This window comes from Apodemus sylvaticus, chromosome 23 (genome assembly GCF_947179515.1).
Source record: "Apodemus sylvaticus chromosome 23, mApoSyl1.1, whole genome shotgun sequence".
Classification (NCBI taxonomy): domain Eukaryota; kingdom Metazoa; phylum Chordata; class Mammalia; order Rodentia; family Muridae; genus Apodemus; species Apodemus sylvaticus.
Genome location: NC_067494.1, coordinates 8,859,248 through 8,885,193, shown reverse-complemented (window position 1 = coordinate 8,885,193; position 25,946 = coordinate 8,859,248). Strand labels below are relative to the sequence as shown.

General features: G+C 43.0%; 1 protein-coding gene across 3 annotated transcripts in view; it reads right to left on the bottom strand.

The window, feature by feature from the left end:
- The window catches only part of Akap7 (A-kinase anchoring protein 7), a 138,269-nt gene extending 112,666 nt beyond the window's left edge, over nucleotides 1-25,603 (bottom strand). For 2 of the 3 annotated variants that reach the window (XM_052169739.1, XM_052169738.1), the window contains exons 1-3: nucleotides 25,454-25,603; nucleotides 16,400-16,531; nucleotides 10,062-10,201 (exon numbers count right to left, since the gene is read on the bottom strand). In XM_052169739.1, the coding sequence (XP_052025699.1) occupies nucleotides 10,062-10,201; nucleotides 16,400-16,531; nucleotides 25,454-25,580 (399 nt within the window). In that variant the 5' untranslated portion in view covers nucleotides 25,581-25,603. Of the gene's footprint in view, nucleotides 1-10,061; nucleotides 10,202-16,399; nucleotides 16,532-21,764; nucleotides 21,862-25,453 lie in introns of all 3 variants that reach the window. The other variant, XM_052169740.1, reaches the window with a different exon arrangement.
- Between the last annotated feature and the right edge of the window lie 343 nt (nucleotides 25,604-25,946).

Genomic DNA, 25,946 nt, shown 5'->3' with positions numbered 1-25,946 from the left:
GCCAAGCATAAGTATCTAATTACCACAGTGATGACATGACTAGGGTATTCCAACAAGGTAAACCATCAAAGGCAACTTTGTAAGTACAACCAATTTCTTTTGACTTCTGCCCTTTGCCTATAAATACCTGCCCACAACACAAGGAAACTGGAAGGCTGGCCCCCCTTTAAGTCTACTTTCCCCAATTCACAAACTGCTCCACACTCAAACTTAGATTTTCGTCTAGGACAGCTGTTCTCAACCTGTGATTGGCAGGCCCTTTTGGGGTAGAATGACCCTTTCACAGGGGATGTCTAAGATCATCTGCAAATCAAAACTTATATTATGGCTCATAACAATAGCAAAACTAAAGTTGTAAAGTAACGAAGTAACAAGAAAAGTAATTCTACAGTTGGGGGCTACCAGAACATGAGGAGCTGTATTGAAAGGATACAGAGGTAGAAAGGCCAAGAACCTCTAGTCTAAGAGTTTAGTGGCAAAATGGCACCCAAAGGAGACTCCAGTGACCTCCAGGGACACTGAGGAACCAAATTAAGGAAGGCATCAGGTCCACTGCAGGTCCAGCAGGTGGTATACACCTGAGCAAAACAAAGACCAGATCTTTAAAAACTGCTTCTAGGGACCTGACAAACAGCAGAAAGACCTGTCCAAACTATTTCCATTGTCTGCCCATGGAAGACTGAATGGTCTACCACTCGGGCATAGAAGGGGGCGGGGGGGACAGATGAGTCACCCTCTGATGACAGTGCCAGAGTAGCAATCTCACTTGTTAAACGTTTTCATTAAAACACAGCTTGAGTATTTTTTTTTAAAATTCTATCAACTTTGTTACTACAAAGAAATTGTAAAAAAAAAAAAAAAAAAAAAAAAAAAAATCACACACCAAAGTTAACCAGACCCGAAGCAGGAGTATTTCTTAGGAGTACTGAAATGACTTTTATGAATGTTTGTCAGAGGGCTCAGTGACCTGCAGAGAAACGTAAGATTGAACCACAGCCCGGCAGTTTAAAAGAACAGGACCAGCTCACTCAGTGATAAGACGAGGACCAGCTCACTCAGTGAGCACAGGTACCTGAGGCTAGCCCTGATGCCTGAGCTCAATCCCCATGATCCACTCTGTGGAAAAGGAGAATTGACTCCTACAAGTCATCCTCTGGTCACCAGAAGTGCACACACACACACACACACTCATATGCATACATACACATATATATACTCACTCACATTCACACACAAACACACATACATATACATATATACACTCACTCCACACACATTCACACACACCTCATATGCATATATATACATACATGCACATACACATATATACACTCACACACAGTCACTCACACACACATACACACTCATACACTCACATATATTCACACACACACATACAAACACACACACCTACCTCATATGCATACATATACATAAACACACATACACATAAACAAACATTCACACACACACAAATACACTCACACATACATACACAACAACTTAAATAAAATGCAATAATAAAAATAAATAAATACCCTGCAGAAGGAACAATAATATTCACCAACCAATACCCCCAGAGCTCCCAGGGACTAAACCACCAACCAAAGAGTACACATAGAGGGACCCACGGCTCCAGCTACATATGTAACAGAAGATGATCATGTCAGACATCAGTGAGAGGAGAGGACATTGGACCTGTGAAAGCTCAATTCCCCAGAATCAGGGAATGCAAGTCAGGAAATTGGATGGGGAGGAGATAGGGGGATTTTCAGAGGGGTAACTAGGAAAGGGGATACCATTTGAAATGTAAATAATGCAAATATCTAATAAAAATGGATACCATAAAAATAGATAGATAGATAAATAAATAAATAAACAAGAAAAATAATCCAGATGACTAAAAAAAAAAAAAGCTACAGGAATGAAGACTGAGAAGCTGATCTCTAAGTCTCATCTCAAGCAGTCCTAATCCAAGAAGCCCTGTACCTAATAAGATTTCTATCACCATTATAGAGTGGCACTGAAGAGAAAGACTGCCCAGTATGCTACCGGTTCCAAAGAAACCATGTTTTGGCATAGACACTTCATCAAGTGGCCCCTCGAGTCTCGACTATTGAAATAAAGGTCCACACTGAAGACGTTCCACTAGACCGTTTCATTACTTCCACTAACACGCTTCAATAACCATGGGCAAGCTCAGATTAGACTCAACGGGAAAGCAGGGGCAGGGGACACACATACACACACTGTCTTGGGAAAGCAAAACCCATCTTCCCTGCTATACGCTCTAACAAACCAACAAACCACTTAAAGAAAGTGTTTCATTTGGGGAGGCTGGTATTCAAATCAAGTCCAGAGAGTCCATCTAACCAGTTCCTGGGTCTTCTGCACCAGTCTCAGCAATGTTTATCTTCCATCTAAGTGATGGTGCATGTGACTTCTCTCTGGAGCAGAAGTTAATTCCAGGATCCCTTGACCCTCTGGAGTGCGAGGGCCACTCTGCTCCTCCCAAACAGAAAGTGATAAAATAGAAACTCAGCCACCTCTGAAACGTGTTTCCTCCAGGTCCCCCCTCTCCCACCCCCCAGCTCCCACCCCGGCCTGCACTGCACCGCCTTTCCCTATCCCTATCCCTATCCCGTCCGTCACTTGAGGGTTTCCTCCTCAATGAGCACCAGGTAAAGATATAAACATCCAAGTAGACTGGCCATTGCCTCAACTGCCCCAAACTCCCAAAGCTGTACACACTTGCCTCACAAACAGATGCCTTTAGCACTCCAATCCTGCCAGAGTAAAAACCTGGCTTAGGAAGCAAAGGGCTTGTCTAAGAGTTTTCTGCAATACGTGAAACTAATTCCAAGACAGTGGGTGGTTCTGAACCCAGCACTGCTATCTGATGTGCTGGCAGGTTCTAAATAGTTCACACTGGTAGACCTGATGGAAGCCGGTATTTTTTTTCCCTTTAATGATCAGCAGGACACACAGACTGAATGCAAAGTGAGACCACTAAAGGTTCGTCTTATTTCCGGCATTACATTATCAGCCCTGCAATTCATGAGAAAATCTGCTGATTAATATGGAGAGGATCCAATACAATGTCCCTGCCAAAACAGGATAGGAAGCAACCCAGTTCTCCTCCAGCACATACTTGACCAACACACATGCACACACACACAAAACCACCACCATAGAAAATGTTCAGATCTATCAAGAATGGTCCGATGGGCGGTGGTGGTGCACGCCTGTAATCCCAGCACTCTGGGAGGCAGAGGCAGGCAGATTTCTGACTTCCAGGCTAGCCTGGTCTACAGAGTGAGTTCCAGGACAGCCAGGACTACACAGAGAAACCCTGTCTTGAAAAAAAAAAATCCAAACCCCCGCCCCCCCCAAAAAAGAATAGGACCATTGCTCAGGTCACGAGCTGACCACAGGAGGAATTTCCTTCTCATCCAAAAGAGGAAAGTCAATCCAAGGGTTCCCTAAAATAGCAACTAAGAGATTATAGAGAGGTTTCTCTGGTTCAAATTTCTTCCTGAAAGTACACACTTTATATGAACTTACAAAAAATGTGCCAGAACCTTCTCTATTGGGAGATAACCAGGAACATGCTTTAGGTCACACAGAGTTGGCCCTATATACATCTTCAGCATTTACTGCAATGTCTTACAATGTGAGATGGTTTTAGGCCATTTGTGCCTTTGAATTATCCACAAATTGTGAAACTAAAAATGAAAAATTGTAAAATGCTTTGAAGGCTTATTATTTCCGTGAAGCCACATAGCGTTCGTACTATAGGATTAAGTTCAAACCTATGAAAATCTAAAAGCTAATCTAATCAAGCAATGAGTTTCTAACTATGCTTTGATGCTTCCAATTAATTTATAGATTCCCTAATATCATCTTAAGACATTTTAAGTGCTTTTTACTCCTAATCACAATCTTTAAAAGACAAGAAAAAACACTCCAGCATCTTAACTGTATACAATGAACAGAAACCAATTTCTTTACAGTCACTGTTTAAAATTCTACAACACCAGTAAACCTTCTCCATCTCCATAGTCCCCCACCACTAGTGCAACGGCACCAAGTATATTTTCAAACCTAATACTAACAGTCAAATTTTAAAATGGCATTAAAAGAAACTTCTACAGATAAACCTTTTCAGAACTCTTAAATATTCTGCTCATTGAATTAACAGAAAAGCAGATGCCCAACTATTAAATATTCCCACTAAGCCAGGGTCCTCATGCCTAAAGTAATGCAATTAGAAAATGCATCTTTAAAGCTTTGAAACATTCCAGTTGACTCAATACATGCATTCGTTTCTAAATGGTATAAATTAGCATGCCTCTCCAAAAGAGACAAAAGTTATATTCTAGTGCGCAGTAAAGGAATGTCTTTGACCTCACCTTGTAACATTGTATCATTGCTAAATCTGTTGCCCCTTTCAGAGTTACTAGAATTCTATTAGTGTGCTATCCAGGAGTTTGGATGTAGCTTACTGGTAGTGTACTTGTCTAGTACACAAGATGACTGACCTAGGTTTGATTTCTAAGTCAAGGAAGAAAAGTACACTTGACATACCTGCTACTGAACTTTTCTTTGTAGCTAAATACTCTAGGAGGCTAGAGAGATATAACTCAGAGGTTGGGGGGGGGGGGGGCTGGTTGCTCCTCCAGAGGACCTGAATCGGAATCCCAGAACTCACATGGCAGCTCACAGTCACCAGCGACCCCAGTCCCAGGAGACCCGAGGCCCTCTTCTGGCCTCGAAGGGCACTGGACATTCATATAGTATATACATGCATACAAGCAAAATACCCCCCCCCACACACACACACACAGAGGAGAGAACACTAAATACTCTCACTTTTCTTGATTGTCAACAACCAGAAAAATTATTTGAATAACTAATAAAACAGCAATACTGGAATAAAAGTAAAAAAAAAAAAAAAATTAGCCACAAACCCAAGTGTTCTTTACCAAGTGCTTAGTATAAGGAAGACTTCAAGTACTTGACTATTTTAGGACTGAATTCACTAGTCTTCCGTTCGTGCATTAAGAGTAGCAACTTTCGCATTACAAAATGAAGAACCACAGTTGGCAAACACTTCTAAAAGTCCTGAAGGAAATTTGTACATTAGCATACAAAAAGAACTTATTTAAACATTAGTTTCCTCCTCATTTCAGCAGCTTCTGACTTTGGAGCCTTTCAGGGATCTTTGGGGATGCGTTTGCAACAATTTGGGTCATGAATGTCCCCCTGCATCAGCGGCCAGGGTGGAGCTTTGGAGCAGTGACTCTTGGCGCGCCTAGTGAGCTGTCACTGGATCACTGAAGGGATTTCTGTAGCCCAGTTCAATCCTCTTTCTTTCTGCCAGAAGGAAAGCAGTTTGGCTCCACCACAGGCTCCATGCATGAAGAGGATTCGGGGCCTCGCAAGAGGCCCAAAAGTAAAACCAGTCAAGGCCAGCACGAGTCAATCTCAGATCCTTTGTTAGGGAGAAACCAAAAGCAGACTATCTCTCACATGGACGCTCAGAACACCACACATGGGCAACAGCCAGGTACATAAATATACGGCCGTAGCCATGGAAACAAGCTTCACTGTAAGTCATCAACTTTTTCCTTCTTTTTAAATTAACATGGTAACTGCACGTTAACTGCAACACATGTGCTCCTAGACTACGGTTGGGACATTAACTTGCTGCAATTCTAGTTTATTTTCTAATCTAATTTCCGATCTGATTTCTGGAAGAAAAAATAGATATGAAATGAAAAATTTCCATAATGAAAAATTCCAAACTACTAAAAACATGTTTAAAAATCAAAGAACCTTATAATTCTGAATGCTTTCTTTTTTTTTTTTCTTTTTTTTTCTTTAAAACTGGGTGCCAAGAAGCTGAGGCCAAAAGTAGAGCAACTCATTGTGAATGCACTGGCTTCCAAGAGTGCTTTGCAGGTCACTAAACTGGAACTTGGAATACATTCTTCCATTGAAACAATGTGGCAAACGGGCCTTCTTTCCCAGGCCTCCCTTCTCAGCCTCCTAAGTAGGTTAAAAAGAAAACGAACGTTAATTAGATACTTTAAAACAAACAGAAAAGGCTTAGTGAAAGCTCTGATACATAAAGTCCTATTCCTAGCCAATGCTCATACTTTTCTCTCCATAGTCCTGTATAAGTTTGAAAAACTTACTGCTCCCTAAAAGTCTCCCAAGACAGCAGGATTAAATTAAGCTGCATTTCCCACAGTTATAAACCACCCGACCCCCATCTAAAATAATTTACTATTGACATTACATTATGAAATAAGCATTTGTATGTATTATTTTTAGGACTTTGGGGGCTGGGACTGAAACATTTCCTTATCATAATGTGAGGACCCAGGTTCAACCCTCAGCACCATGCTTAAAGACAAAGGAGTTCCCATCAGGGCTTGGTATGGTGGAGGTGCTCTTCGGATCCCTGAAATGACAGTGGGGGCTGGGTCTGTGTATGCAAATGCATGCACCGACTCCCAGAGAGCACCAGTCTAGAACACCAGCAGACACACTGTTGGGGGGAAAACTGCAAGAGAGACAAGTGACAACCAGAATCTATAAAGACCTTTAACTGAGGGATTGAATGAGAATAGAAAGGTGACCTGGTCAAGAGGGCAAGAGAGGCTTGGACAGAAAGGACAGACGTGGAGAAGAACAGAACACCAAAGTCTTTTTTGTTGTTGTTTTGCTTTTTGTTTGTTTCTGTTTTGTTTTTCAAGACAGGGTTTCTCTGTACAGCCCTGGCTGTCCTGGAACTCACTCCGTAGACCAGGCTGGCCTCGAACTCAGAAATCTGCCTGCCTCTGCCTCCCAAGTGCTGAGATTAAAGGCATGCGCCACCACTGCCCAGCTAGCAAAGTCTTTGAAGAACTGAATCAGAAGTAGAGCTCTACCCCCACTGTCAATGGGGAAAGCCTGAGGCAAGCAGGTGGCTGTTGTGTTTAGCATGGGGACTGGAAAATGAGCACTCGAGGTTAGTGTTATCCCCCCGAAGAAGCTAAAACTCTAATAATCTAGTCACCTGCACCAGTGGAGTTTGTAAGGCAGTGGCAGGCTACCAGGTCTATGAACGGGACTCCATCATCCTTCCTCCCATATCCCCTGTGGACCAAATCCCAGTGAGGATAAAAAGGCTTTGCTGCCTTATTCCAGTGGCCCCCTTCTTCCCGTGCTGCATCCCATCACCTGCCCCCACCAACCCGCACTGGAAGGGAGGAGCCAAGCATTGGCAGGAAGAAGACAGAGATGTCCTAGGATGGAAGGGAAGAACAGAAGCTTAAGGAGAACTCTAATCACCTCCTGAGCTCAGACAACTGAGTAAGGCCCGCTCTCATTCCAACAGTAGGAAGAATCCCGGGGATGTAGTTTAGTGTTAGAGCATGTGCCTGATACTTATCAGGCCCTCCAGGTCCAGTCACAAGTGCAATGAATAAAACAAACCAACGCCCAGTTAAAGCACAGAAGTGCAGACCCATCACGCTGAGAGCTTGCTTGGAGAGGCAAGCAGGGGTATGCGAGCTTCTCAAACCCTAGCAAAGACTGGCCGTCCTCCTCTGGAAGGGAAGGTCTTTCTTTTTACCAACTACACAGCTTTAGAAGGGACACACCTGAAGCAGTGAGGGGGGACGGGACACCTGCTGAGCCATCAGGGGTGGCAGATGTCACAGTCTGATGACCCTCACAGTGCAACACACAGAGACGTTAGTGCAGTGATGTCCAAGCAACAAATCAAAACAGACAAAGACGAGGCTTCTCGTCTAGCCGGAAGTCACAGTCACACATCCTCAGGGAAGCTGCCCCAGCTGCCCACCATTTGAATTCCTCGGGGCCCGGCTTACGTGCAGCTGCCCACGAATATGGCAGAAGTTCTCATCCTGCTCCTGCCTAATGTCTGTGCACACACGGTCCTAAAGCAAGAGGAAAACAACCCAGACGATGTTCCAGCATCTACAGATAATGTGAGTATCTGTGCATCACCTAGACATTTCCAAGGACTGACTACATTACAGCTAGTGAGACCAGAATGCAAATCTGTGGTCATTTTTTCCTTCTTATGGTGTCTTTTCTCTGACTAGACCCTGACTCAAAGACAGAGTATTTCCTAGAGTGACCCAACACAACATGGTATGTATGTATGTATATATGTATGTATTTAACTAAAGATTCTAAGCAGGACTGGGAGTCTAACTCTTCCATTGAGCAGTTGCCTGGCAATCCATGGCCCTGGGTTGGATTTTCAGTAACATTAATGGAGAGCCTAGTCCAGTAGTTCTGAGCCTTCCTAACACTGCGACCCTTTAACACAGTTCCTCATGTTACTCCCAACCATACAATTATTTTTGCTGCTACCTCATACTGTAATTTTGCTACTATTATCATAATATAAATCAGATCTGACTTAACCTTATGCTAAGTCTTAAAGGCTATCTTGTAAATGTCGTGTGAATTCATTCCCATGTTGCTGCTTCAGAGTTTAGGTTAACACACACACACACACACTGCACACACACACACACACACACATATTGTTTGATTGGTTTGTTTTGGTTTTCAAGACAGGGTTTCTCTGTATATCCCTGGCTGTCCTGGAACTCACTCTGTAGACCAGGCTGGCCTCAAACTCAGAAATCCACCTACTTCTGGCTCCCAAGTGCTGGGATTAAAGGCATGTACCACCACTGCCCAGCTTAAGAGAATCTCAGGCTGGAGAGATGGCTCAGTGATTAAGAGCACTGACTGCTCTTCCAAAGGTCCTGAGTTCAAATCCCAGCAACCACATGGTGGCTCTCAGCCATCCATAAAGAGATCTGACACCCTCTTCTGGTGGATCTGAAGACATCTACAGTATACTTACATATACTAATATATAAATCTTTGGGCCAGAGTGAGCAGAGGTCCTGAATTCAATTCCCAGCAACCACATGATGGCTCACACCTATCTGTACAGCTACAGTGTACTCATATACATAAAATAAATAATAAATAAATCTGTAAAAAAAGAGAGAGAGAATCTCATTATGAGTTCACTGGTTGGTCCAATTTTTCTACTGTTTATACATTTTTTCATATTTTAATAGATTCATACCAACTTTAACATGCAATTGGTTGAGTGCTCCTAATCCAAAATTCTAAAACCTGAACTGCCTCAATGCAAGAAAAAAATTTCGCACCTGATGTCATGTGACAAACTGGTCAAGACACAGGTGCACTGGACATCACGCATTAAGTTACCTTCAGGAAACGGGAAGAAGGAAAGCGGGAAAAGCAAACACCTTCCTTATTCAGATGTGGATCTCATGCCAAGATTCATCTTGTACATACATCCCACCAACAAATCCAAACTAGTCCCAAATGTGCCAGATCCCTGACTCAGCATTCTGAGCAAGGCATATGCAGCCTACACAACAATGAGGAATGTTTAGGGAAATGATGTTCCAATGGCCCCCATCATATGAAGGACTTGCAGCAAGAAGCTTCACTTCCCATCCTCAAAGCGACATCAGAGCCTCTTTCCGCTTGTGGCCACTGCTCTAGGATTCCAAAGGCTCCTCCAATACACTAAGCAAGGCTTTGGAGAGGACCCTGGCTTGGCTCGTGAGTAGGGCTTTTACATCAAGATAGTGGGGTGGCAGGAATCACAACCTGACTACCCTCCGATCTAAACACATCGGGGGATCCTAAAAGCAACAATTCTAAACAAAAGACCTGGCTTCTTCTGGTCACAGTCACATGTCTTCAAGGAAGTCCCTGAAGCTGTCTACCATTTGGTCTCCTAACGGCGTGGCTTCTGTCTAGCCCTGTTATCATCAAATGTGATGATTTAAGTAATTTTTTTCAAAGCTATTATGTAAACAACTTTCTATAACTTAAATGGGAAGTTTCCTCACATGGTCCTTCTAAAATGTTATCCAGTATTATTAGAGCCACGAAGTAAGTGATCTGACAAACATAATATTCTTTAAAGACGGTTTAGAATAAAACTTCATAGTAAACACAGGTTCTTGAGAAACCCTGACCTTTTTGTTGGTGATTGGAATGGACAGGAAATAGTTGGGCTGATAATCTTTTTTGGCCTTTTTCCTCTTCTTCACGTGATCGTTCCTGTCGCCTCTACTTTCTTTGCTTCTCTTTGGATTTCCTTGAGGTGCATCAGGGACTAGAGGAGAAAAGAGCAGAGAGAGAGAGTGTGTGTGTGTGTGTGTCTCACACATTTAAGGAACAATAACCCAGCTTAAATGGAAGAACAAGTTCAGTATCTGTAATAAACAACAATACTGTATAATTGTCATTTTCAAATATAAAGCAAGAGTCAGCAAGCACTTCCATGATGAACATAATCATTAACAGTTTAGGCTTCACAGACCAGAGGCTCCATGTTTCAGATATCCAGCTTTGACAAAACAATGAAAGGCTATAACTGTGTCCCAATAAAACTTTATTTAAAAAGCAGGTGAGGCAGTGGTGACTTAAGGCAGCACTAACAAGCATTCTCTGCCTCAAGCCAAAGGGTGTTGTTCTTGTCCTTTTTTCCCCATTGTTTTTGTTTTGTTATGTTTTTTATTCTGAGGAAGGATCTTGCTATGCAAACCAATTCTCCTATCTTAGCCCCTCAAATTCAGGATTATAGGTATTAGACACTACATCTGAAATCATGGTCTTTCTAGCACTAGGGAGGCGGATTGTTGGTTGGCTTATTTGTGTTTGTTTATTTATTTATTTCATCGGTTCCCTGTGACCTAACTCCCTCCTGCTAACCCACTTCCTCCTAGCACAATGTCCCACCACCCTCAGCAGCACTGGTGACCTAATACATGGGCCACTGTGGACATTCATGATCTAAACTGTCCGCAAGGGGAATCAGTCAGGCAGGCTGTCAGGTCAACTTATATTCTTTCCATTGGTGACATCATTTGAGCAACAAATTGAATAACAAATTTAGTAGTGTAAATTATATCAAATAATCAGCTCATAGTGATTCTAAAAAGAAAAAACTAAAACAACTCAGTTACCTCTGGAAAAGTCAGAGAATTTTTCTAAAACGTAGTTACTTGCATGCACATTGTCTTAGTCAGGGTCTCTATTCCTGCAGACAACATCATGACCAAGAAGCAAGTTGGGGAGGAAAGGGTTAATTCAGCTTACAGTTCCACATAGCTGTTCATCACTAAAGGAAGTCAGGACTGGAACTCAAGCAGGTCAGAGGCCATGGTGGGATGTTTATTACTGGCTTGCTCAGCCTGCTCTCTTATAGAACCCAAGAATGCCAGCCCAGGGCTGGTGCCACCCACAAGGGGCCCTCCCCCCTTGATCACTAATTGAGAAAATGCCCCACGGTTGGATCTCATGGAGGCGCTTCCCCAACTGAAACTCCTTTGTTTGTGATAACTCCAGCCTGTGTCAAGTTGACACACAAAACCAGCTAGTGCACACATGGGACACCTTCACAACCCTGTAGTGTGTTTGCTGCTTTGTCCCCTTACTCCCATGTCCTGTTGACACTGGCAACCCGTGACCCTGAGCTGAGGTCAGTCCCGTTGTCTCCGGTTTGCAGAAAGTCTTCCTGTGTGTACCACACTTATCTGTGGAACCGGAACAGAGAAGCCCTCTGCTGTCTCACCCTGAGCTTCACGTCACGTCCCTCCAGCTCTGCGATCACATCTGCGTCCTCAAAGAAAACTTGCTGATATCCCTTTTACTCGCTTACATATGAAAAGATAAAAACCAAAGATCTATGTAATCATCTAGCTTACGGATAAAAATATTAAAGGTTGGTGACTTGAGGTCACAAAATGCAGAAATCTTTGGCCATGTGCCCTGGATCATTCACCAGATTATTTATAGTAATTTTAGTAGTTAGCACAAAGCCTTCGTGGAAGTACAGCTTGTAAAGCCATAAACCTAATTTATTATACCTGTTAATGTTCACAATGACTTCAGTAGCCCGTTACTGTGCGCTGACAGACTCCATGTCACCACAAAGGCTGTTACTCTCCCAAGTGCAGGTTTTCATTTTTGTTTTAACAAAAGCGCCACGAGTCATCTTAAGTAAATCATCTAATTTTTTTCTCAATTCTATTTATTCCTCCAAAACTACAAAGGAGTGAATTAGAAGAGAAATTAATTAAGTGTTCCATCTGTTATTGTGGTTTGTTTTCACACTTGCTCTTAATTAAAATGCTGAGAATAAATTAGAGTTTGTTTTGGTATTTCCTTTCTCGTTATTTAAGCAGATTAAGAAAATAATTTTTTTTCAAGTAAGCTGGGAGTGGCTATGCACACCCGACATCCCAGCGCTTGGGAAGGCTGAGGCAGCCTGAGTTCAAGGCCAACCTGGGCTAAACATGAAGTCACTATCTTAAAAAAGCAAATACAGGGGCTGGAGAGATGGTTCAGCGGTTAAGAGCACTGACTGCTCTTCCGAAGGTCCTGAGTTCAAATCCCAGCAACCACATGGTGGCTCACAACCATCCGTAAAGAGATCTGATGCCCTCTTCTGGTGTGACTGAAGACAGCTACAGTGTACTTACATATAATAAATAAATCTTAAAAAAAAAATTAAAAAAAAGCAAATACATTTAAAATATTAAAATATTTTTAATAGTGACTTCATTAACTAGTGACATCACAGCCCTCTTAATTTGCAACATTTCCTGTGATGTACAAAACACAAACAAAACGTAGCCTAATAAAGCAATTCTCAGAACTTATCCATGCATTTCTGTATATGGTATTCACTTTTCCAATTAACTATATAAAGGACACTGAATATAATGAATCTCCTGTTAACTGACAAAGAATAATCACTGATATCTGTATGTACTAAAATACAATCTTTTCTATACAAAAATTTTAGATGAATTTTGTTTGATAGTTTAAAATGTATAAATATAACTTAACTAGTTAATAGGTAATGAAATGATAACTTCCTCTATCTCAAAAAAAAATAAAACCGCTAATAATTATATTAGAACTCTGTGAGAAAGCCCAGCAAGCTGGTGCAAGCTTATGTTGCCAATGTTTATGAGGGCAAGAGGAGGAGTTCAAGGCCAGCCCTAGTCACATAATGATTATAAGACCACTCTGAGCATCATGAGACCTTGTCTCAAAACATGCACCCACATAAACAAAACAAAGTTTGAGGACGTAAAATAAGAATTAGTAATTTCTATGGAAGTGAGCTTCACATTCAGGAAAGTCTTGTAACTAAAAACCAACTCTCAAATGCTTTCTTTATTCGAATTTAGTTTCTGTATTAGTCATAAATTGAGGGCTGTCAATATGGCTCAGGAGGTAGGGGTGCTTGCCACCAAGACAGATAACGTGAGTTCAATTCCCAGACCTAAATAATGGAGAGAAAGATTCCTTCATGTTGATCTCTGACCTCCATGTGTGTTCTGGATGCACACACTCACACATGAAGCTATCTATCTACATACATGCTTGTGCACATTTACATTCACACAAATAAATAAATGTAATTGTTAAAATATTGTTAGGAACTGACAATCTCATATAACAACAGTCAGTGAAACTAAAGTTCACCCCGTCTTCTGTGGGAAGCAGCCTGGGCTGGTCCCATCAGCAAAATAACTCTCCCAGCTAACACCCACTCCACTGTCAGAGGCAAACAGTAAAACCGCAAAACATTTTCTGGAGGCTTCCTGGATTTCAAACCAATTGAGCCACAGTACACTTCTCTTATAGAGAGAAGGAACACACAGAGTGCTGGTATGTCCTCTCTTGAGTTATGTTTGTCTGCTGGAACATGCCTAACCAACCAAGTTTATCTATCTCCTCACCATATAACAGATTTTCTTTCATATATACATTTACGGTTTACTGGTCTACCTCTGTATTCTCATAAATGACCCTAAATGTATCTAATATTCTTGTATTTGATTATAATATCTGAGAACATTTAATATTCCTATATATTTCTAGTGAAACATCCTCTTTACATAAAAGCACCCCCAAAAATGCAAAACCCCATTTCAGCCAGGCAGACCCAGTAAAGATGACTCTGTACAATGAGAGAGACTGTAGCTGTCTTTGGCTACTCCCTGAGTCCTTCTTGCTTCTACCTTTCTCCACCCCTTCTCGTCTACCCCCTCACGCCTCTAACACTGCATAGGAGAGAACAGAGGATGGGGGAAAGGCGGGTAACATCAGCACTGAGTTTCCCCGGATGAATTTAATCTTTGCTGTCAGGACATCTAATTTCTTCTGTGCATGCAACTACTTAACAAATGGCCAACAATGACCAATAGCAACACCCAACAGCCACAACCATTCCACTCCTTGGGAGCCCTAGCATTTGTATACCCTCTGGGAAGTCCCTAGAATTCCAAATATCATATAATTATAGAAACTATCTGCCACTGGCAAAATCATGCCCTTGCTAGAGCATGAGACGAATCCTAGTCAGCTGCTGTGGACAATCTGAAGCAGCCCCACATCCCACACCAGGAATTAAAATGAAAACATATTCTTACAATATTTCTGTGTTTCTTAAAGAAACCAAAATGCCAAAATCGTCACTACAAGGGACATCGTCTAAAAAGTCAGGAAGAGTGTTTTCTCTGGCAAGGGGTACACTTTCCAGATGTCCTCCTGAAATAGTCTGTTACAGGATCTATGAGAGACTGCCTAACAAAAAATAAATAAATAAATAAATAAATAAATAAAATTTAAAAAAAAAAAGAAAACAAGGCAGGAAGGGATCAACGGACTCAATGCCATTGTCCAGCCTCCGCACGCACATGTGTACCAGCACATACAATTGAACACACGCACTCACACACACAAAGAGTTTATAAAATAGCAATTATGTGTAGCTACATTTTAACCCTTTTCTTATACACATTTCCTCTTTTGATCTGTACAGTATCATAATGAGGTAAGCAAGAAGGAATTAAAATCTGTTCTTTACACAGTTAAAGTCCCACTCACACACTTTGAATGGCCAAAGTCACACAAGAAGAAAATTCAGTAATCAAAACTGAAAACCGAGTTCTGCTTCTCCCCTTATCCCAAAGGGCCCATGCATTAAACTGGAGCTTAGAATCTGAAAGCCGTCTTCCCACAGAAGAAAGCTTCCCATTCTGTGGTTTGAAATGTAGGCTAACATTCAAATGGTTTTAAAGCTCCTAAGACTCACAATATCAGAGAGTGGTGTAATACTCCACAGTCAAGAACAGATTTCGGTAGACTGGCCTCTACCCCAGGTTACCTGGATAGATAGTGTTGCTCTGGTACCGAGGGAGCAAGAGGTGGAGTTGGGGGCGGGGTGCAGATCCTGCTTGCATAAAGGGCCTCCCTTCCCGAGGCCCATCCTGAGCAGAAGCAGACACCCTTTTCAAAGCATGAGGAGAACAGAGGTCCCAAACTTGCCCCAGTCCTTCTCCCAGTTCACAGTAGTCATGAACCTTCTCAATCAATAGTCAGACTACAGACACTACACAATACTGTTTGCTCTCTGGGAATCCAGAAGTGCTCAGTACTCACTCCTACTGTAAGCCGTTCAGATATACTAAATAGGAGTAAGGCATGAGCAGGGCGGTAGTGGTGCACGCCTGTAATCCTAGCACTCTGGGAGGCAGAGGCAGGCTGAGTTCGAGGCCAGCCTGGTCTACAGTGTGAGTTCCAGGACAGCCAGGGCTATACAGAGAAACCCTGTCTCGAAAAAACCAAATCCAAAAAAAAACAACAACAACAACAACAAAAAAAAAAGGAGTAAGGCATGGACAGATCACAAGTGCCGACAGTAAACAGTGGACAGGTTTCATCTCCTGCTCCTGAATAACAGAAATCGGTCACCTTGGTAGAGGAGAGAGTCCCAATCATTATGGATAGTTCTGTTTTCATAATGACATGAATTTTCTAGTTTAATGTTTCAATCAAGTATTGGTTTCATAGAGTTTGTAGACGAAGATCTAAGGGACTGTCGGAACTGAACTGATAATACTTCTCTGATTCACTAACAGAAAGATAGAACTGATCAATACATAGCCAAGTGCCTACATATACCCAAACGCCACCAGCCATTTATTACATGAAGGGATCAGTTCTGAAATCACAGGCGGTTCTAAAGAACTAAAATGGGTTGATGTAAACCACAAAACGGTCTGGCAGGTCCATGACTTTCAGAAGCAACCACAGAATAATCTGGTCCAAAATTCTGTGAGCTGTACCTTCATATCATCTGTGACAATTTGGACAGCAAAGCACCCGATAACTGTCAGCACGCAAAAGCGTGACGCATATGTAAAATGAATTAACTGAAAGAGGGATTGAATGTATAACTAAATGTAGTGCCCACTGCTTCTAAACGTTTGTGTTTGAACACAGAACTTACTTCCACAGTCATCTTGAATATCTACAACAGCAAACGGCATGTCTGCCAGAGAACCCACAGGGCTGAATTCCAGTTCCCCTGCCCCTTCTTCTTCTCTTGATATATGTTCACGCTTATTGGAATCTATTTCTCCTGTAACAGACCAGAAACATAAACAAGTGTTACTGAATTGTCATTTGTTAAACTCCAATGTGAAAACCAAAACAACCCAGCCAGGTGAACTCAATACATAGGAGTCTCCATAAAGAGGGGTTATTATTTGCTCCTCTTATGGAGTCCTGGGTGGTTTTTGTTTTGCTGTGGCTTGGGTTTTGTTGTTGTTCTTTGCTTGGTTGGTTGGTTGGTTGGTCAAGACAGGGTTTCTCTGTATAATAGTCCTGTCTATCCTGGACTGTCTTTGTAGACCAGGCTGGCCTTGACCTCACAGGGCTCCACCTGCCTCTCCCTCCTGAGTGCTGTGTGGACATGGGTTACCATGCCTGGCTGTTTGTTTGCTTGTTAGTTTGTTTTGTTTTTGCATAGTCTTGTTTTTAAAGGTGCATTTTTTTACACTAAACAGTAAGCTTCTAAGGCTTTAATCCTTTTCCTGAGTATGTTCGACTCAGATGTAGATGGCAAATACATCAATAATCTTACCTTTTTCATTGGTAAATTTTCTTAATCCTAAAAGCCATCTTTTTTCATCTATTGACAACAAACTAACAAAGGTTGTTTGTTGACTTGTTCATTGTGTCTTTGCATGTCTATTTTCAGTGATATCAGCTACATGGTGCATTTTAATATGTTTTGTCTAATTTTGTTTTGTTAGGATATATTACATAATATATCCTAACAAGTTTCATTGTAATATTTTTACACATGAACATAGTGTATTTTGGTCACAGTCATGCACGCACACACGCAAGCACATACACAGACATGCACACGTACACACACATGCACACACACACACACTTCACCTCTCATCCCTTTTCCTCCCGCACTGTTTCTAATTTACATGAGCTCTTGCCTTCTTTTTCTCCATAAACTCTTCCACTCCATCATTACACTTAACACTGGAAATCTAGTTAAAAATACTTGACTCAGGACCAGAAAGATGGCTTCCTGGGTAAAGGCTTTGGCCATGAAAGTCTGGCAACCTCAGTCGGGCTGGCCAGAATCCATCTACAGGTGGAGAGAACCAATTCTAATTGTTCTCTGACCTCCATACCCAAATCATGTGTGTATGCCTTCCCACATACACACTAAGAATTTAAATATATGGCTCTAATATGCATTTTTTTTGAAATTCAATTATGAGAAACAAATCACCCTCACAGTATTTTGTAACAGCCCTCCCGTGTCATGTCCTAAAGCCACGTTTCACACTTGGCCTTTGTCTTCTGATCATGGGGAGAACACCCACAATGCTAGGTGGAGGCTAAGGGAAAGACCAGAACTGACAGCTAATTGCTAAGGGCATCTGTTGGTGGTCTCCCCGGGACCATCATTCACTGTGCCTCCATTAGCAGACATAAAGGGCATTTGTACTGAACAAAATCCTGGAATACTTACATATTTTTCAGCCAGTATATTATTGAAGACTAACTTGCCTTGCAGACTAGTCAAAAAAAAAAGTATCTCCATCTGTTGTAATCCTCTATTTTCAAATGCAATAACTGCAAAACACATTCCATTGGAATATGCAAGATGGCTGGGGAGATGGCTCTGGAGTTAAGAGCACTGACTGCTCTTCCATAGAACCTGAGTTCAGTTCCCAAGCACCTACATGGCTACCAGCATGTCTGTTAACTCCAGTTCCAGTCCCAGAGGAATCAACACTTTCTTCTGACCTCTGAAGGCACTGCAACCATGTGTGAGGTAGGCACACAGACATAACCCACAGGCTAAACAGCCATGCACACAGAATAAAAATAAAGCTGGAAGAGGAGGAGGAGGGCGGTGAGGAGGAGGAGGCCGGAGAGAAGGTTCAATGGGTAACAGCATTTGTTGCACCTTCCAGAGGCCAAGGCTCATTTCCAGGGTCAAGTCGCAGCAGCTACATGTAGCAACTCACCCACTCCCTGGAGATTTAACACTCTCTTCAAGACTCTTCAGGCACCCACATGATGATCCATGCATACATTCAGGCATGTACACATACCGACATACACTCACACACACATGCACACGAAATAATAAAAAAAATCTTTTTTAAACTATGACTTACAGGGTACTGGGGAAGACTCTTAGAAGTACAGTGCCTCACAGGAACAAGGCCCTAGTTTTAATCCCTAGCAACACACACACACACACCACACTAAATAAAACAAACAAAAAGCTATGGCCTGCAAACTGGAACTGTTCAGGCCTATAATCCTAGCAATAGGGAGACTGAGGCAGGATGATCTCAACTGAAGTCTTTCTTTTTCTTTTTTTAAAGATTTATTTATTTATTTTATGTATAATGAGTATACCATTGCTTTCTTCAGACACACCAGAAGAGGGCATCAGATTCCATTACAGATGGTTGTGAGCCACCGTGTGGTTGCTGGGAATTGAACTCAGGACCTCTGGAAGAGCAGTCAGTGCTCTTACCCACTGAGCCACCTCTCCAGCCCGTTTCAGGTTTTTCTATGGTGTGAATTCAATGCCAGCCTGGACACTATTGGTTTTAGTTTTAAAAATACATCCTCTAACTCTTTTACCTTCTTCTCCTCCTGGTTCAGCTTCCCGTGTAGAATACAAGCATTTTAGAAACACAAATGCAGTTGACTTATTTTGAACCTTTACGATTCCATGTAAAGGACCATCACCCACCAGCACCTTACACTCAGAAAAGCATTTAACAAAAGTGCACTTGTCAGCCAGGCGTGGGAGCACATACATGTCTCTAGTGCTAGCACACAGGAGAATGTGGGTTCAAAGTCAGCCTGGCTATAGACTGAGATCTTGACTCCAAATAACAATATCAACGATAAAGCAATTTTTTTAAGTACTTATACAATTAAACATACCTAGATACTACCCATAACATATAAGAAGATTGCATACAAATCAGAATTGGTGAAATAAATAAACCCAACTATGTTCCCCTAACTTTTTCTCAATCTAGCATTTAGTGGCAGGAGATAGTCCCAACATGATACTATCATGTCAACACTATTTCCCAAGTCTACATGCTATGGGGAAAGTTCCTGGCTTACAATGGCTTCAGGTAAAACTTTTCAATCTCATAGTAGTACAAAAGCTATCATCATTCTTACTACTATTAGAGGAGACAGGATGTGGAGTGGGGTCAGGATCTCAGAACCAAGGAGGCAGGGTGTGAGGTTGGATTTATGATCTCAGAGCCAAGGAGGCAGAGTGTGGGGTGGGGTCAGGATCTCAGAACCAAGGAGGCAGGGCGTGGGGTCAGGACATGGGTGACATTGGGACATGGGTGGGGTTTCGTGTCCAGAGTCTGTAGAAAGTGGTCTAAATCTCGTTCTCTGTTCAACTTTCCTTCCCCCGTCAGCTGTTCAGGAAAGCAGTGTCATTTAGTAGAAAGCATATTCAAATTTTGAGCACTGATTTCTTCCCAGGCTACTGAAACGATGCTCCTTCTTATGCTGGGGGGGGGGGGGGCAGCAGTAGGCCCCAGCTTTCATACAGCCCCAAGATCTTCAGACGAAAGAAACAAAACTCTAGAGTGGACTGTGTTGCTAATCAATGACCTTCAGCAGGATTGGTATATTTTAAGGCCTATTTTCTCCTATGAATACTGACAGCATACATTCTTGGCAATATAGGAAATAGAGGAAACTGATTTCTCCGTTCTCATACATTCTGAAAGCAAGGAGACAGCATTAGACAGCGACTTAAGTCATTCTTTAAGTCCTTGATGTACTTTAAAGTTTAGTCTGTCGTAAGATCACTTAGCATCACTACCGAGCAAGCAAACTTAGCTATGCTAAGTGAGTCATTCGATGAAGCCAAGAAGAACTTTAAATTAGCAGTGATGATCCCAGGCACTGGGCCCAACCTATCCAGGGATGGGTTTCGGCCCCAGGCCAGTTAAACCAGGTCTACATGGTGTAGACCATGCTATGCTCCAGAATTTTCTCTCTGAGTGTGTTAGCGATCCAGCCTCCTTCCAGGTACCTAAGAAGGGCCCACCAGGAATGCACGCGATGCAGCTGTCCTCTTGTCTGTCCTCTCCATGAGATTTGAAAGTGACCAAGGTACCTACTACTCTAGCCAGGAAACCTGGTGAACAGGGGAACTTTCAATGGCTGTCAGTAAATACAGTCCTCAACACTCCCTCAGCGCTCTGTCTGGCTCCCCTTGGATAACTCCACACTGAGCACTGAGCCAGCTTGCCCACAGGTATCCTACCAACTTTTACCAAATGGCTGGCCAGAGCAAATACATACCCGGAAGTGGCTACTATCTCACTGCAGTGCGGCTCTCTCGATACCGTGAAAACCAACGGTACTTAACTGCAGTCTCAGAGCACAGCAAGTTATTTCATTTTCACAAGATTCAGTAAAACGCATAAAAATGAAAGCTAAGACATCAGGGTTGAGGGTGTGGCTTACTACAGACCACCTGTCTATTGTGCCAGACCTGGGCTGCAATCCTACACACCAAAATCAAAACTAGAACCAACCAATATCAGAAAAAAAAAATGAAAGCATACTGTGATTTATTCTAGAGCATCCTTTTGTGTGTTTGTATGTTTGCTTCCTTGGTCTCGGTTTTGAGACAAAGTCTCCTACACGCCAAGCTGGCCTCAAACTCAACATGTAGCTGAGGATGGCCGTGAGCTCCTCCTTCTCCCACCTCCGCCTCTCAGGGATTACAGTGCACAAAACAATGACCGCCCACTCTCCAGCATCTTACGTACTTAAATAGTAAACTCAGATGCAATCTTTTATTAAAATTGACAAAAGCCAAGAACTTAAAAGACAAACTACTTTCCACTGTTAGTGAACAAAATGGAGGGGATTTTTGTGGATGAGACAGCTCCAGAAGGAGAAGGCTGCCGACAACTACGTCTCTTTTGCCTTTTACTCTTTGTGACACTGGAGTTATAGCTTTAGTCTCGGGGTTAGCCCTCTGTTGGGTTCTTCTGTGGCTTCTTCATGCACGCGCACCATTATCATCTGTTCGTAATAGTTCAACTCGCCCGCCTCCAGATGCTTCCTGAACTATGCCTTCTCTGCCTTCCTGTTACAAACACTTCAGTCATTTCTTTGTTGTCTATCACCTTTAAAATCTATCTCTTCCTCCCCTTCAAGATCCCCTCTTAGAGTTTCGTGACCTACAAACACACATACATAAATATATACGTATATCTACATATATAATTTAATTTAGGTCCCACCCATAAGAGAAAACATACATGTTATCTTTCTGAGTCTGGCATATTTCTCTTAGGATAATCATTTCCAGTTCCATCACTTTTCCTGCAAATGCCATGACTTTACTTTTCTTTGCAACTGCAAAATAAAAAATAAAAAAAAAGCTGCATTATGGAATTTTGGAGACTATAAACGTACCACATTCTCTTTCTCCACTCTTGTGTGGATGGGCATCTAGGTTAGTTATATTACTTGACTACTGTGAAAATGTGGGAACAAGTGTGGATGTGCAGGGATCTCGTAATGCACTGACTTAAGGATCCTTTGAGTGTATGCCCAGCAGCTATACAGTATAGCCATAAAGAATAGCCATAGGGTAGTTATATTTTCAGTTTCTGAGGAACCTCTATGCCGATTTCTACACGCTCACCTTCCTGTCAGCAGGGTTCATCTTTCCCCACATCCTACCTCTTATGTCTGTTTGCTTTTGAGACACAATCTTTCCATGTACCCCAGGCTGGCCTTGAACTAGCAATCCTCCAACTTAGCTACCAAGGGCTGGTGCATGCATCACTGTATCTGTCTCATACATCTCGGAGGAAGTGCAGGTCATTCCACAGTACAATATTTCTCAAACTCAATTTCAGGAACCTTGCTCCAGGTCCGTATGTGCTGGGATTTGGGCAAAGTCTCAGGGAGATAATTAAATACATCCATCACAACCACACTTCCTCTTTCATAACATGTAAATACTTCTCTCTGGGAACTGCCTTAAACAGTCCATCTTTAAGCATTTAAAGCACACATTCACTGTTTTGGCTGCTGTAATGTTACTTAGATAAACTGAGCCTGGTAGTGCAGACCTGTAATCCCAGGTACTTTGAGAACTGAGGCAGGATTATAAATTTAAAGAAAAAAATCCTATACAACTAATTTAGTGAGATCTTTATCTCAGATTTAAAGTTAATGAAGTTTGGGATATACCACCACGAGAGAGTTCTTGCTTGCCATGTACGAGACTGAGATTCCACTCTACAGAGTAAATCGATCTATGACAAAATGTGTAAGCCAGGGATGTTAGGTCACACTTGCAATCCCAGGGAGGTGCAGGCAGAAAGAGGAGGAGTTCAAGGCTATCCTCAGCCTGAGCCACATGGCACAAAGAACTTTAAAGTCACCCCAAATTTGCTCTGTCATTAAAAACAAAATGTATCAGCTGGGCGGTGGTGACGCACGCTTGTGATCCCAGCACTCTGGGAGGCAGAGGCAGGTGGATTTTTGAGTTCGAAGCCAGCCTGGTCTACAGAGTGAGTTCCAGGACAGCCAGGGCTACACAGAGAAACCCTGTCTTGGGAAAAAAAAACAAATCCAAAAAACCAAAAAAAAAAAAAAAAAAAGTATCATTTACAAATCCAAATAATCACAAGAATAAATGTTGTTACACTAATAATTATGATGGGAAACTGGAAATTAGCATTACTAGTATTATTACTTTTGCTAATTAGAAATCAGCATTACCAGCATTACTAGCCAACATTTCAATGAGTACTTTACGCCAGGCAGACTCACTCTGATAAGTAACTCATTTACATCTTAATAACTCTGTTATAGGGAAGGCTATTATGAAATCAGGAGCCTGCCCACAAGTAAAGTAGATTCGGAAGCTAACCTGTGGATCAAGTAACCCTGTTACATGGCCCACAACTTCCAGAACCAACTAGGCCCTGAGCTCTTTAAAATGATGGCAGCACTGTAAACTGAGGCAGGAAGCAACGTGCCAACAGCAGGTGAGGAGCACGGAAGATAGCCGAAGGTTCTTCTTACTAAAATCTGGGCTCCTATCACATACACTCACACAGGCCTCCTCACAGCCTTATGTGAAGGCAAGAGAAAAGGGGGAGGAATCTAAATGCCTAACAGAGAAACAGTTAAATAGTGCATGCTCACTCCGGTGACTGAAAACCACAACGGGTTATGAAGAGTCTAACAGCCGGGCGGTGGTGATGCACGCCTTTAATCCCAGCACTTGGGAGACAAAGGCAGGCGGATTTCTGAGTTCGAGGCCAGCCTGGTCTACAGAGTGAGTTCCAGGACAGCCAGGGCTATACAGAGAAACTGTCTCGAAAAACAAAACAAACAAACAAACAAAAAACAAAACAAAACAACAACAACAAAAAAAAAAAAACAGGGGAAAGGGGACTCTCTAACAAGCGGATACATAGTCAGGGTGTAGCTGGAGAGTAACGCTGACTCAGCATACACGGAGCCCCAGGCTTTATCCCCAGTGTTGCGAAACAAGCATAAGGGAAATGAAAAAGTAGCCAGAAAACCGCATGTTCCCAAGATGTACAGTTAGGAAAGGAAGAATAAAGGCCGGAGTGTCTGCGAATGCTAGACGCTTTCCAACCACAGTACTAGGTTGTTTCTAAAGTGAATTATTGCTTTTGTAAGAAAAGCCATGAATGTACATGTAAAGGATCTTCTAAAGCCAAGACAGTAAACGCACTCGAATACTCAAATCACAGGTACACTTCAGCAAACATTATCAAAGTCAAGCAAACAGAAACCATAAAAGACAGAGTGCGCTAGTCATACAAAACAAGTTTCCTATCTGAACCACAAAACACAACTCCATTAGGACTCTCTTCTGGTCCCTGAACAGCTTAAACAGCAATAGAACGAACGGGCCTGTCATCCGCGGGGTCTATCCGCTTCGATTCGCTACGTAAACTCTAGGTCTCCAGAGATGTTTAAACTTCACACCCACCGGGCCGGTGGGCTTCCACTTCCTCCTCATGAAGAGGGAGCAATCCAAAGGAGAAATTAACAAGTCGACACTACGTGAACGGAAGGACCCAGTACACTGGACTAGCGCCTTAAGCTTTCTCACTGTAGGGAAAGGATACGCCAAGAGCATCCCAAACTGCAAAGCGACGCGGTGTAAATAGGTGAAAGGAGTCCTCTCCTTCTATTTCCTTCCGCCTATTACCCACGCGTGACATGTAATTGCATTCCCATGAAAGTTATAAACACATGTACATTATTCACATAATTTATATTTACATATAAAGTATTTACATGGCATGCTTGGAGCGCCTATTTTAATATTCTTATGCTTTGTATACATTGAGGAGAGAATGATCTTGTAGAACTCCTTTTTTCCCCTATTATTTCTCGGTTCCTTTCCCTCCAAGTCCAACCTCTAATTCCTACCCAGGTTCGACCCAAGCCGGAGTTGATTCTGGGTGCCAATCTAGCACCCGTTTTAAAGTTTTCCTTGCCAAGACTCGAGCAAAATCCTAAATGAGACAAGACGGTGTTCGGAGGTTTCTATTTACCATTTTAAAAACGAATAAGTAGATAAATAAAACGGAGGTGTTTTTTTTTTTTTTTTTTTTTTTTTTTTTGATTTTGTTAACCTCCCCAACACTGTAAGAAAGGATGAGCTGCAAAACTTTGGGCCACAGGCCACAAGACAGGAAGAGGTAAAAGAAACCACAACTCAAGTAAGATCCCACGCCTCTCCATTCGTAGTGTGGAGTGGTGCACGGAGACCCATGGAGGCAACCAAACTGCCTGGACTACAGGGCTGGGCCGGGGCGCACGGGGTGCAGGGGGAGGATCGAGCGCGAGGGGCGTGGGGCTGTGGGGCCCGGGAGGCAGAGCGGGGCGGGCGAGCACGCCCCGCGGCAGAGGCCGTCCCGGGGCGCGCAGGGCGGCGCGCTCTCACCCGCGGCGGGGCGCTCCATGGTGGCGGCGCGGAGGCGGAGGCGCGGGCCCGGGGCGCGCGGAGCGGCGGGGGCGCGGGCCGCGGCGGCCAGGCCTAGGGAGGCGCGGTGCCCCACGAGTCGCAGCATCCCCTGCACCCGCCGCTTCGGGAGGGGCCGGAAGGGGCCGGCCCGGCGGGGCGTGGGTACCCGGATCGGGGCGGTCCCCGGGGCCCGCGCTGGGCTCCGACCTCTGGCCGCCCTCGGTTATTTCCTGCGGCGCGGCCCTTCCCGTCCCACGCTTGGAGGGGCGAGCCTGGGATCGGGAGAGCATTCCTTGGCCCGCTGTCTCTTGAGAACCCGTGTGTTTGCTTTAGCGTGGAGCTTTGGAAGCACAGATCTGATTGCGAAATAGGCGGCCTGAGCAGAAAGTACAATAGCGAGGCCTTGAACGTCTCTATGAGATGCTTTTATTTACAACAGCAGTTTAATAGCTAAAGGTTGGAATTGCTAAAT